Source organism: Urocitellus parryii, unplaced genomic scaffold (assembly GCF_045843805.1).
Source record: "Urocitellus parryii isolate mUroPar1 unplaced genomic scaffold, mUroPar1.hap1 Scaffold_4259, whole genome shotgun sequence".
Classification (NCBI taxonomy): domain Eukaryota; kingdom Metazoa; phylum Chordata; class Mammalia; order Rodentia; family Sciuridae; genus Urocitellus; species Urocitellus parryii.
The window spans coordinates 1-13,694 of NW_027553798.1; the positions used below are offsets into that span (position 1 = coordinate 1).

General features: G+C 61.4%; 1 protein-coding gene across 1 annotated transcript; it reads left to right on the forward strand.

The window, feature by feature from the left end:
* Positions 1–7,342: 7,342 nt before the first annotated feature.
* On the forward strand, positions 7,343–12,497 carry Rmi2 (RecQ mediated genome instability 2). Its single transcript, XM_026382707.1, has 2 exons — positions 7,343–7,631; positions 12,349–12,497. Exons 1-2 carry the CDS (start codon positions 7,343–7,345, stop codon positions 12,495–12,497), a joined length of 438 nt encoding a protein of 145 aa, XP_026238492.1.
* Positions 12,498–13,694: the final 1,197 nt, after the last annotated feature.

Consider the following 13,694-nt stretch of genomic DNA (forward strand, 5'->3'; position numbering starts at 1 on the left):
GCTCAGCACCTACTGTGTGCTCCACACCTCTGTGTGCTTCCGCACCCTACTGATGTGCTCCGCACCTCTGTGTGCTCCTCACCTACTGTGTCGCTCCTCACCTCTGTGTGCTCCGCCCTCTGTGTGCTCCGCACCTCTGTGTGCTCCTCACCTACTGTGTGCTCCGCACCTCTGTGTGCTCCTCACCTACTGTGTGCTCCGCACCTCTGTGTGCTCCGCACCTACTGTGTGCTCCTCACCTACTGTGTGCTCCGCACCTCTGTGTGCTCCTCACCTCTGTGTGCTCCGCACCTCTGTGTGCTCCTCACCTCTGTGTGCTCCACACCTCTGTGTGCTCCGCACCTCTGTGTGCTCCATACCTCTGTGTGCTCCTCACCTACTGTGTGCTCCACACCTCTGTGTGCTCCGCACCTACTGTGTGCTCCTCACCTACTGTGTGCTCCGCACCTCTGTGTGCTCCACACCTCTGTGTGCTCCTCACCTACTGTGTGCTCCGCACCTCTGTGTGCTCCTCACCTCTGTGTGCTCCACACCTCTGTGTGCTCCCACCTCTGTGTGCTCCACACCTCTGTGTGCTCCGCACCTCTGTGTGCTCCTCACCTACTGTGTGCTCCGCACCTCTGTGTGCTCCGCACCTACTGTGTGCTCCACACCTCTGTGTGCTCCGCACCTACTGTGTGCTCCACACCTCTGTGTGCTCCGCACCTACTGTGTGCTCCACACCTCTGTGTGCTCCGCACCTACTGTGTGCTCCAGCCTCACCTACTGTGTGCTCCGCACCTCTGTGTGCTCCTCACCTACTGTGTGCTCCGCACCTCTGTGTGCTCCTCACCTACTGTGTGCTCCACACCTCTGTGTGCTCCGCACCTACTGTGTGCTCCTCACCTCTGTGTGCTCCTCACCTCTGTGTGCTCCTCACCTCTGTGTGCTCTTCACCTACTGTGTGCTCCACACCTCTGTGTGCTCCGCACCTACTGTGTGCTCCTCACCTCTGTGTGCTCCTCACCTCTGTGTGCTCCTCACCTCTGTGTGCTCCACACCTCTGTGTGCTCCGCACTACTGTGTGCTCCTCACCTACTGTGTGCTCCGCACCTCTGTGTGCTCCTCACCTCTGTGTGCTCCGCACCTACTGTGTGCTCCACACCTCTGTGTGCTCCGCACCTACTGTGTGCTCCGCACCTCTGTGTGCTCCTCACCTACTGTGTGCTCCTCACCTCTGTGTGCTCCGCACCTACTGTGTGCTCCGCACCTCTGTGTGCTCCTCACCTACTGTGTGCTCCGCACCTCTGTGTGCTCCTCACCTACTGTGTGCTCCACACCTCTGTGTGCTCCGCACCTACTGTGTGCTCCTCACCTACTGTGTGCTCCGCACCTCTGTGTGCTCCTCACCTCTGTGTGCTCCGCCCTGACCTCTGTGTGCTCCACACCTCTGTGTGCTCCGCACTACTGTGTGCTCTGCACCTACTGTGTGCTCCTCACCTACTGTGTGCTCCGCACCTCTGTGTGCTCCGCACCTACTGTGTGCTCCGCACCTCTGTGTGCTCCTCACCTACTGTGTGCTCCGCACCTCTGTGTGCTCCGCACCTACTGTGTGCTCCGCACCTCTGTGTGCTCCGCACCTACTGTGTGCTCCGCACCTCTGTGTGCTCCTCACCTCTGTGTGCTCCGCACCTACTGTGTGCTCCGCACCTCTGTGTGCTCCGCACCTCTGTGTGCTCCTCACCTACTGTGTGCTCCTCACCTACTGTGTGCTCCGCACCTCTGTGTGCTCCTCACCTACTGTGTGCTCCTCACCTACTGTGTGCTCCGCACCTCTGTGTGCTCCGCACCTACTGTGTGCTCCGCACCTCTGTGTGCTCCGCACCTCTGTGTGCTCCGCACCTACTGTGTGCTCCACACCTCTGTGTGCTCCACACCTCTGTGTGCTCTGCACCTCTGTGTCCCCAGCCACCCAGTACAGGACGTTTCTGTTTCCTTTTCTCACAGGGCAGACCAGGGCTCCGAGGGACGTGGTGCTGGCCCGGGAGGCTGCTGGGAGGAGGAGGCGGGGGTCAGACGAAGCCCTCTTCCCACAGCCTGGAACTGAGCGCGCGTCCCACGGGGACACAGAGTGGAACAGTAGGTAAGTGAGGCCATTGTGGCCGTGACGCCAGGCAGGGGGTGAGACGGAAAATGGAGGATGGGGGTGGGGGTCGGCCTGCGCCAGACCACCAGGGAGGGGACCCCATGGAAGCCATGGATGAACTAGGGGAGCAGGAGGAGGGGACAGTGTCCTGGGGTGGGGACAGCAGGTGCAAAGGCCCCGAGGTCTGGTGTCCCGGAGGAACAGAAAGGCCTGCAGGGAGTTCTGGGAACGGAGGGCAGTGGGGGGAGAGGCAGGCCAGCAGGCGGCCCCCTGCGAGGACGGGGCTTGTGCACAGGGGGATGCAGGTGGAGACTGGCTCTGAAGGGGAATAGTACAGGAGGCAGGTTTGCTGAGAGCTGGAACCGAGTGTCGGTGTCCTGGGGCCCCGGGGACGGTGAGGGGTCAGGAGTGGCCAGAGGGGGCCAGAGCGAGGCCGGCCTCCTCGGGTGGTGGGGCCCTGGGAGCAGGCAGGGCTGATCCTGCTCAGTGCCCTTGGCGGCCGCCCTCGTCTCTGTCCAGGGCACCCGTGAGCTCAGAGTCGCACTGGCCCCGCCCTCGATTCTCCTCTGGACACCCCTGATCAGGCCGCAGCGGAGGACTGGACCTCGCCACCCCCACTGCCCGCCGCCACCCTGCTCCAGGCTCGGGCCTCTTGGTCACTGCGGCTGCCCAGGCCCTTGCCCACGCAGCAGCCAGGGCCCTGCCCACCGCCCACCCACCCAGGCCGTCAGACGATGTCCACTCCTGTTGCACTTAGAGCAGAACCCAGTGCCCTGCGTGGCCCGCGGGCTCTCCACTCTGTCCTTCCTGCCTCTTGGCCTCACTGGCCACCCCCCAACCCCCGCAGAGCGCCCCTGGTTTGGAGGAAGTGCCCGGGGCTCTGGCGGGTGGTCATTGGCTCCCCCTGCCTCCTGGCCACCCCGTCACAGCAGGCCCCTGCTGTCCCCGGGCCCACTTTCCTCCTCCCCGGGCAGCCTCCCCCGAAGGCCCTCTTCCTTCTGGGCAGACCCACGAAGCCGGGCTCAGCCTGGGTTTTCTGAAATGGTTCCACTCTCACAGAATCGGGGCCGTCTGGAGAAAAGGGGTCCGTCCCGGGTTCTCTGTCCTGGCCTGGGCTCTGGCTTCTGCCCTGGAGCATCTTCCCGTGAACCAGCTCACGCCACTTAGGGGACAGAGATCCGGCCCCAGTTGGGAATGTGTTCTTCAAAGCAGCCGGCCAGCGCTTCCAGGTCGTCAGCGGCCACTCTCTGGAGGCCATAGTGAACCCATGTTCTCATGGGTTGCCCTGGAAAGCACTCAGGCTTTGGAGACAGGCTGATTTTGAGTCAACCTCTTACTGGCTGTGTGGTCTTGGGCGAGTTACTGAACCTCTCTGAGGCCTTGGTTTCTTGAGATAGATTTGGGGTCTAGTAATTCCTGAATACTTCAGATTTTCAGTTTGACACTTCTTAAAATGAAGTGTGGTGTGGACGGCCCTTCCATTACTGTAACAAATGCCTAGAATAATCAGTTTATAAAGAGAAAAAGTTTCCTTTGACTCATAGTTTTGAAGGTTTCAGTTCGCCGTTGGCCCCTCGTTTCGGGACTGTGGAGGCAGCTCACGGAGGGACGTGAGGCTGCACCTTGGCTGGGCAGCAAAAGGGAGAAAAAGAGGAAGAGTCTGGGGTCCTGCAATCCCCTGCAAACACACACCTCCCAAAGCCTCCCACTAGGCCATGCCTCCAGAAGTTCCCAAGAGGGCCGAGCTGGGGACCAAGCGGGTCTGCTGGACCTTCTAGGGTCTCCTAAGTCGAGCTCCCTGGAGTGGAAATGGCATTTTCCACTGGTCACCGTCCGCGATGCAGCCTGCTGCCACTTGGATGATGCCTCTCCTCAGGGGGCTGAGGTTCTGCTGGGTTTGGGGGTACACTTCCATTTTTTCTTGTTTTCTTTTTCAGTACTGAGGATTGGGGTGCTTTACCATGGAGCCACACCTCAGCCCTTCTCCAGTTTTAGTTTGAGACAGGGCCTTGCCACGTTGCAGAGGCTGTCCTTGAACTTGCGATCCTCCTGCCTCAGCCTCCCGGGTCGGTGGGGTGACAGGCGTGTGCCCAGAGGTTCATGGCCGCTGTGGAGTGCCCTGGAAACACGTTCTCCTCAGACTTCGGGGCACTGAAGCCAACTCCCGCCACACGGAGTCCACGAGGGCAGACCTGCCTTCCTTCAGGTCTGTCTGCCGGTCCCCCTACTCATCCTCCTAATTTTTTCTTGCATTTCAGAGTAAGTCACTGCGTATCCCGTGGCCCCGCACAGAGCCGGGCTGGCAGTTCATTAGCTGAAGGTCGAGATTCTTTTGACTCACAGGCCTGCATTTGAAAACAAAAACTTTCCTTCCCTGGGGATGACCCAGGACAATGAGTGGACCCCCCCCAGGCCTCACCCGGAGGCCCGGGCATTGAAAGGCGCTAGAGGGCCCTTTGTTCCCGGGGAAGAGTGGCCCTGGCTGACGTCTTCCCAGCTGCGCGACTCAGGGCTCATGAGGCTGCAGCACCTCACCTGGCCACGTCTCCAGGAAAGCACCTGTGTCCGGGGTTCGAGGGCAGAGGCCGACTCTGGGGTGTGGGGTGCACTTAGTGACCACTCCAGGAGCTCTGTGGGTCCAGTTAACTCGCAGGAGCAGCGGCAAAGCAGGAGAAGGAGGCGCTCCAGGAAGAGCGCGCCCAGCAGTTCCCATCAGGCCCTGTCCTGCACATGCATGTCCCCATGCTGGCTCTGCGGGGCCCACGGGTGCAGGGCTTGGGGGCAGTTTCTGCCCCTGACGTGAAATGACACTGGGGGAAAAATAACAAAACAAAACAGAGACGGTGAGAGGAACAAGAAGAGTCTGTGGGGACTCAGGCCTCTTTAACTCCCCCTTCCATAGGAGCCTGTTGTCAGTCACCTGAGGCCTGCGGTGACCCTCGGCAGCCACGCTGTTATGGAGGTCACTGGGCAGCCCCCTCTCTCAGGGCCGCAGGGTCCCCCTTTGTCCCTGGCAGTCTGGGCATGTTTGGGGCTGAGCGGCCTGGGAGCCGGTCAGCGGGCAGCCCAGGAAGCCAAGCCGCGAGGTTGGAGCAGGAAGCAGGAACCCTCTCCAGAGGCCCAGTGGGGGGCGGGTCCCCATGGAGGGAGGCTGCTCATGACAGTGATTTGAGACAGATGCTGCAGCTCTTGGAGCTGGTGGTCTTTCGTGGGAGGTGTCTGGCTTTGGCGACACAGAGCTGCCCTGGAGCCCGGGAAAGAGCTCCCACGGGTCTTTCAGGGGCACACGCTCTGTTTCTGTTTTAGAATTGAATTCACTGCCGACATTTTTAGAGGCGGAGAGTATACATTAAAAGGTCTTGCAAAATCGGATCTGCAGGGCTGGGCCCGCCTTCCCGGGGGGTAACAACCAGCTGGGTGTGATTGACCCAGGAAGCCATCTGAAGGCCAGTTTGTCACAGCCACACCAGGGCTACTGCCTGGCCACTGTGGGCATCTGAATTTGAGACCTCTGGGGTGCTGGTGACAAAGACAGACTCAAATATGTACCGTGAAGACAGAGGCAAGTGAATGGCTTAGGGCCGTGGTTCTCAGTGGGCCAGTTCTGCTCCCCAGGGCAGCAGCAGTGTCTGAAGGTGGACCGTCACCACGTCTGGAGGGTGCACCCGGCGTCTCCTGGGTGGAAGACAGGCAGCATCTCATGAAGGGGTTCTTCTTCCTGCCCTGGAGGGTCCAAGCCACCCTAGAACTGACCGTCTCAAATAGTGAGTAAATAACAAAGCACAAACACTCAGAAATACGTTTGCAGAAAAGCAGCCCCTGATACCTCTAGTCCCCACGGAGCTGCAACTGGACAACGGCCAGTGGCTCCTCTGGTGGTTTACTTCTAGGAGTCCGTCAAAGGCAGGGATGAGGCTTCCAGGCCCAAGTCTTGCTGTGGGATGTCTTTGATGAATTGCAGTCAGCAGGTTGATTGACATCTTGGCAGGGCACCAGCGACTCAGGTGCTGTGTGGGCCCCAGCAGAGCAGGATAGAGATCCACCTGGTCACTGGGCAATTGGTCAAAGGAAATGTCCACTGGTCATTCCCAGACACTCGATGTCTATCCACGAGGCTTCCATGTGCGGTGACCCACAGGCAGCTCCTGAAACCCGGGACATACAGCCCCCTCCCACAAAAGACTGTCCACCCCAAAATGTCAACAGGGTCAGGTTGAGAAACCCTGGACCGAGGGCAACCACCAGCCATGCACAGCTCACAGGTATATTTTAAAACTTGTAAATTAATATGCCCAGAAGTTAATCATTTCTTAGGGCTTTTTAGATTATTTAGAGGTTTTTACACTAGTGCTTTTACACCTTTTACTTATTTTCTGAGTGTTTTTTAAAAAATTTTTTCCTTATTTTAGATTTTCCTGTTCTTAAGTGTCCTGCAATGAATGTGCATTTGTGAAAAAAAATGTGGTAATATACTTATTAACTTTTATTAAGATGTAATAAAATAAAAACGTAACAAAAATAGTGCGGTGCAATGGCATAAACCTGTAATCCCAGCAACCTGGGAAGCCCAGGCAGGAAGGAGGATGGCAAATCCCCAGTCAGCCTCAGCAACTCGGTGAAACATTGTCTCAAAATAAAAAATAAAAAAGGGCTGGGGTGTACTTCAGCGGTAGGTCACCTCCCCTTCAATCCCAGGATGGATAGACAGCCGGAGGACTGGCTGTCCCTGTCCCCTTCCCCAGCCCTGTCTCCTAACTTCTGTTTGAACTTGTTTTTCAGCGGACACACAGTATCTGTAGGACTGGATCCACGCACACTCTGTGCACTGCGCAAGTCAGGGAGCGGGCCCATCCGCGCCCCTTACATTTAACGTTCCCATTTGTCCTTCGTGACAGCCGCGCGGGCCACTCCTGCACCCCAGGGCTCCCCACTGCGCAGTGCTGAGCTGTGCCGGGCCACGTAGAGGTGGCCCCCTCGGCGCCCCGCACGCTGCGCGGCCCCGCGCCGCCTCCGCGTCCCCCTTCCCCTTCGCTCCGTGTTGGGGGCGGTTCCTCGGCGGACGCATGCGCACTCCTGCTGGCGCGAGGGCGGCCCGGCCCGCGGCCCCGCCTCCCGAGGCCGGCCATTGGTCGGCCTCGCCGGCGTGCTCCCGATTGGTGGCCTCGGGCCAGGTCTCGCTGTCGATCAAAGTTGGCGGGAAAGCGGCCGCGGCGCGGAATGGCGGCGGCTCCGGACGCGGGCGGCAGCCCGGGGGCCGTGCGGCTGCCGCGGTCGCCGCCGTTCAAGGTGCTGGCGGAGCAGCTGCGGCGCGACGCGGAGGGCGGGCCCGGCGCCTGGCGGCTGTCCCGGGCGGCGGGCCGCAGGCCGCTGGAGCTGGCGGCCGTGTGGATGCAGGGCACCGTGGTGGCGGCGGGCGGCGACGGGGCGCGGCTGCGGGACCCGAGCGGGGCCTTCTCGGTGCGCGGCCTGGAGCGGGTGCCGCGCGGGCGGCCCTGCCTCGTCCCAGGTAACCTCGCGCCCGCGTCCTCGCCGAGGGCGGCCCCAGCCCCAGGCCCGCGGCCGGCCTTGTCCCTGGTCACCCGGCTTCCCGTCCCGGTCCCGCCTCTCCCGAGCTCTCCCGTTTTCTCTGAAATGGGGTCTGGCTGGCCTCAAACTCCTGGGCTCCAGCGAGCCTCGGGCCGCAGCCTCCCAGGAGCGGTGCTGGGAGCGGAGCCCAGGTCTTCCACGTGCTGGGCGAGCGCACTGCCCGGAGCGGCCCTGCAGCTGTCCCGAGCGGCCCTGCAGCCGTCCTGAGCTCCCCTGCAGCCGTCCCGGGCTCCCCTGCAGCCCTCCCGGGCTCCCCTGCAGCCGTCCCGGGCTCCCCTGCAGCCGTCCCGGGCTCCCCTGCAGCCGTCCCGGGCTCCCCTGCAGCCGTCCCGGGCTCCCCCGCAGCCCTCCTGGGCTCCCCTGCAGCCGTCCGGAGCTCCCCTGCAGCCGTCCTGGGCTCCCCTGCAGCCCTCCCGGGCTCCCCTGCAGCCCTCCCGGGCTCCCCTGCAGCCGTCCCGGGCTCCCCTGCCTCCCTCCTGGGCTCCCCTGCCTCCCTCCTGGGCTCCCCTGCAGCCGTCCCGGGCTCCCCCGCAGCCCTCCCGGGATCCCCCGCAGCCCTCCCAGGCTCCCCCGCAGCCGTCCCGGGCTCCCCCGCAGCCGTCCCGGGCTCCCCCGCAGCCCTCCCGGGCTCCCCCGCAGCCGTCCCGAGCTTCCCCGCAGCCGTCCCGGGCTCCCCCGCAGCCCTCCCGGGCTCCCCTGCAGCCGTCCCGAGCTCCCCTGCAGCCGTCCCGAGCTCCCCCGCAGCCCTCCTGGGCTCCCCTGCAGCCGTCCTGGGCTCAGCCAGCGAGTAGCAGCAGCTAGGCACATTTTTAACCCAGGCCCTCCTCCTGAGTTCCCTGGGAAGGGCCCCTGGTTGCTGTATTTGTCACCAGCTGCCTCCTCCCGGTGACTTCACGTCTTCCCCATCAAGCCTTGGGAGATGCTGTCCTGGGAAATGCCTGCGTCCTTCCCAAATGTTGGGGTTCAGACCTGAGCTGGCATCAGACTCCCCGCACCTTGGGGCCGTCCCTGCCCCAGGGTGTCAGGAAGTCCAGGTGGGACTGAACGTGCATTTCTGATCAGCTCCCAGGAAGTGCCATGCCACTGGCTCGGCCGACGTGGAGATCAGGCAGGCTGGAGCTCTGTGGTTCTGACGGCCCCTCCCTAGCCTCTGGCCCAGTGCCTGACACATGGGTGCTCCAAGAACCACTTGTTTACAGGTGACAGGCACGGGCACCCCAGATCTCATCTCACTCCTTTCCTGGGAAGTCAGCTAACCCTCCTCCGCGGGGCCGTTCAAGGTGCCGGCTGCGGTGGAGACCAGGTCTCCAGGCCCGCTGGGGAGACAGCCTGGGAGCACGTTTCCCGGAAGATCCTTGATCCTGGTGGAGCTACCATGTGATCTTGGAAGGCTTGTGTGGGGGGTGTGTGAGGTCTCAGTGTTGGCAGTTTGAACACAGTAGGCCTCTCTCTGTGGCTCCTGCCCCTGTGAAATCGGGCTGCGGGCTCTCCATCTCCGGCGCTTCCTGCTGGCCCAGTCTTGCTTTCTAGCTCGGGGCAGGATGAGGCAGTGGTGTGCCTGCGCTGCTCAGGGTCTGACAGTTGGGCTGAATTCCTTTTGCTCTTTCTGGACTTTTCCACCCTCTGTGAAAAGGAGCTCGTCATTCCTTCCTGCTCTGTGGATTCAGTGGGTGGACATGACCTTAGCTCAGCTCCCGCACACCCGTGGTGGGGTGGAAGGTGGACTCAGTGTGCTCTTGGCTGCAGCCTTAGTCTTGCCCGGGATTGGCAGACCACAGGTGATGCCTCTTTTCATAGGACCTGTGAACTTACAGCTTTGTTTTCTATTTTTATTTATCTTTTTTTTTTACTTTTTAAAAACTTTCATAGTTGTGGATGGACAGCATGCCCTTATTTATTTTTGTCTGAGGTGCTGAGGATCAAACCCAGTGCCTCACAAGTGGCAAGTGCTCTGCCACTGAGCCGCAGAACAGCCCTGTCTTTTTACTTTTGAGATGGGCTCTTGCTGTTTTGCCCAGGCCAGTCTTGAACTCTTGGACTTGAGGAACCCTCCCGCCTCAGCCTCCCGAGCGCTAAGCCTGCAGGCACATGCCACCATGCTGGTTTGGTTTTTACATTTTTAAATGGCTGGAAAAAAATCATGGCCTGTGCTGGGCACAGTGGCACAGACCTGTCATCCCAGTGGCTTGGGAGGCTGAGGCAGGAGGATGTGAATTCAAAGCCCGCCTCAGCAACAGCAAGCTGTTAAGCAACTCAGTGAGACCCAGTCTCTAAATAAAATACAAAATAGGGCTGGGATGTGGCTCAGAGGTTGAGTGCCCACGAGTTCAATTCCTGGTATCCACCCCCACACACAAAGAATCATGGCTTGTAAGTAGTATGTGACAGCCAAATGTCAGAGTGTCCCTCGGTGGGGTTTTATTGAAACACTTGTGACTTGGGAAGGCCCAGGGCCGCTGTCCTACGTCACTAAGGAGCGAGGAGCCTGGTGGAACCGACAGCCTGCCAGCCCCGAGAGGTTTACCGTCTGGCCTTTACAGAACACGTTGGCAGCCTGTGGCCTCGGTCTCTGGATGTGGTCCCTGCTGCCTGGTGTCTCGGCCTCTGCACCCCCACCCTGCACGTTCTGGTCCCAGCCCTGGCATAAGCCTGGCGCCCAGTAGGTGCCTGAGTGTCTGAGCTGGGCACCTCTGAGCCCGAGTGGCTCACCCGCTGGCCTGGATGCCCTCTTGCCAGTTAGTGCCAAGTGCTGCTTCACGATCCTGCAGGCAGCAGGGGCGGGGAAGTCGGGGGCCACTCAACACAGTGCACCGCTGTAGGCCTGAGCCGCGGTGGTGGAGGGAAACCTCCTTCAACGTTTAGAGGTGCTGATGGCACCTGCCTGTGGAGCTCTGGGGATCGCGGAGTCGGTGTCTGGGTCCCCACACCAGGAAGGAGCACACACCACCCGTGGGCTGGCCCTGCCGCCGCGAGCCTCTGGGGTGTCCTCAGAAGCCTCCGGCTGCGGGCACTGAGGGCTGCTCTGGTCAGCTCCGGGTCTGTCTGGTGTTCGGGAGGGGCAGCAGGGCGGAGCGCAGCTCGGAGGAGGGAAAGCTGGTCCAGGCCCCAGCGCTCCGGAGGGCTTCTGGGGGTGGCACCCGGGCCCGCGTCTCAGCTCTGTGTGGGGACCCGCGTCTCAGCTCTGTGTGGGGACCCGCCCTCCTGGATCGCGTGGGACTCAGGACCCTAGACCCTGGACTCTGGTTACCAGAAAGTCACCCTGGGTCTGTGCAGGAGCGGGAGATGGTCAGCCCCCTCCACTGGCGTGCACAGGCCCTGTGGGGCGGCAGTGGAGGGCGGGAGGGTCCCCCGTGAGCCTGGTGGCTGTGGAAGGCTGCTTAGGTGGCCTGGAGGCTCCCTGCGCAGGCTGTTGCTCCTGGCTTCGTCCCTCAGCACGTTCTGCAAGGTCAGGAGCGGAGGATGCAGGCCCCTCGCTGCTCTGGGGGTCTCTTGGTGTGCAGCTGGGCTGAGGGACACTCACCTGGATGGCCACCCAGGCCCTGTGGTGGCACGGCTTCTAGCAGGCTGCAGCCACTGAAGGTGCCAAGGTGGGAGGGGCGAGAGCCGACCCGGGAGGGTCACCCCTGGGGAAGCGGAGGGCGCGGCTGGGATGACCACCACGAGTTTGCCATGGTCTGCCCTTCAGCCCGACCCCTAGCCGCGGGCACCTGCCCGGCAGATCCGGTGGCCTCTCCCGTCTTCAGGCCTGTTCCTGAGGGTCCCATCTCTGCCGGCTCTTGGCTCATCCTGCAGGGTCTTAGAATGAGCGTCCTGTCACCCGGGACCCAGCTGGAGTCTGGAGATGAGGCGGGACCCGAGCGCCTGCCAGCAGTGAGCAGGGCCCTGTGGCTGGGCGGGCTGCCTGCAGGCGGCCTGGGTGGGGGCTGGTGGGGGTGGCAGTGCGCCCGCCCTTCCCGCTGGGTTTGGGGGTTTTCTTGACACCGTCGCGTTCTGTGTGGTTCATGACCAGCCAGGTTTGCTTTCAAGGAGACTGGCTCCCCCAGGGAGTGGAAGAGGGCACAGCTGATGTCATTAGATGTCCCAGTGGCCGCTGCCCTGCCCCCGATTGCCCATGTGTGCCCTGTTTGGGGGGGCAGCCTGGGGCGTGCTTGTGACGCTGCCCAACCCCTGGCAGCCTCGGGGGGAATTGGAGTCTCCTTTTAGCACTGGGGAGGGGCTCTGCAGAGTCCCGTCACAGGTCTGTGGCTGCCCTCTGGCATCCGTCAAGAGCAAGACTTGGAGGAAAGCTGGGTTTCCTGCCCCTGCCTTGGGGCAGTCTGTCCGACCCGACTCCCCCTGGAGTGAGTCCTTCCCTTCCCGCAGCAGGACGCCCCTGTGCCTGACAACTGCGTCCCGTGAAGCCGAGAGCCTAGAGGTGGCGCCGGGTTAACCGTGGAGCTCAGTGATGTACACGAGTGTTTCCTGGTTGTCTCCGATACCTGCTCCTCGGGGTCCTGTGGTTTTCTTGTGGGTGGTGCTGGGAATGGAACCCAGGCCTTGTGCACCCTGAGGCAGGTGCCCCAGGTCTGGGGGACGGGTCTCCGTGGGCTGCCTCCCCTTTCCAACGTGGACTTCACTGCCAGCCTCTTCTCTCCCAGGGAAGTATGTGATGGTGATGGGAGTGGTGCAGGCCTGCAGCCCCGAGCCCTGCCTTCAGGCCGTCAAGATGACCGACCTCTCCGAGAATCCCCTCCATGAAAGCATGTGGGCACTGGAGGTGGAAGATCTGCACCGCAGCATTCCTTAGGCGACCTTGTGACCTCCGTCCAGTGACCTCTGTGTCCTGAAAAAACGCTGCTGTTCCGTGATTTCAGCTCTGACTGGCGACCTTCCCGACAACCTTGACGCGGTGCTTCTGCCCTCCTCAGGAATTTCTTGGGGATGCTGCTTTTGTGGACTCCGTGGGCGGGAATTGGAAATGCCCGGTTCCTGCCCTCACTGGCCTCTGCTGTAGGCCTGGGTCTGCTGAGGAAAAGCACCTGCGGGTCCTTTTCCTTTTTTTGTGTGAATCTCTCTCTGAAGCACATGGTGATCTCGTGTTGCATTTCCAAGTTCTGCAAGTGAGGACACTTCTCGTGACTGCTGGCCCCTCTTTTATGGTGCAGAACTTGAATCTAGTCATTGCCCATGTGACCAGAGTGTGGTAATGAGCAGGAAAACAGACTGAGGGAGGAGGACGCTGCGGCCCCTGTCTCTCCGCTGACAGCTCCGCGTCCAGTGACCTCTGTGTCCAGTGTGTGAGTCCAGTGCATTTGGTCTCCTTGCAGTGCTGGGAGGGAGCCCAGGGCCTGGCGCATGCTCAGCGGCTGCTCTGCACGGACCACGCCCAGCCCTGAAAGGCCCTCAGAGCCCAGCTCTCTTCCTGCTGCGGGCACAACGCAGACGTTTTAGCTGGTCTCCCTCAGGTGCGGAAGGTCGTTCCGTCCTCCTCCACTTGGAAATGCTGCGATATTGTCTGAATTTCTCACTGAAACTAAAGAACCAAGACCAAGAACAGCTCACAGACTCCACCAAGCGGGAGCTTCGCCCTGGGGGACAGCGAGGGCAGCCTGGGCTTAGAGGGCGTCTTTGGTAGGAAGGACTCTGTCGGGACCTACTGCGTGTGGGGCTCTGCTCCCTGCCAGGCCCGCGGGCGTCTGGAGCGTGCGTGCCATGGAGCCAGCTGTGTGCAGGGTCGTCGACTTTCTACCACTAATAAATTCGGTGTGCCACGTGTGTTTCAATAACTGTTTGTAAAGCAGCTGGGGTGCTGAACAGTTGAGCAGAGAGAGCAGCGTTCTCCAGGACGAGCTCCTGCCACTGGTCTGGTCAGTTGCTGATGGCCGAGGCCCTGTCTGCATTGGGTTCCCTCAGGTACCTTCTTTGGGTCCCTCCCGTCTCCACGGCCGACGAGGCTCCTCCCGTGTCTGTCGCGTCCCCTTCCCCAGGCTGTCCCTTGGTGGGC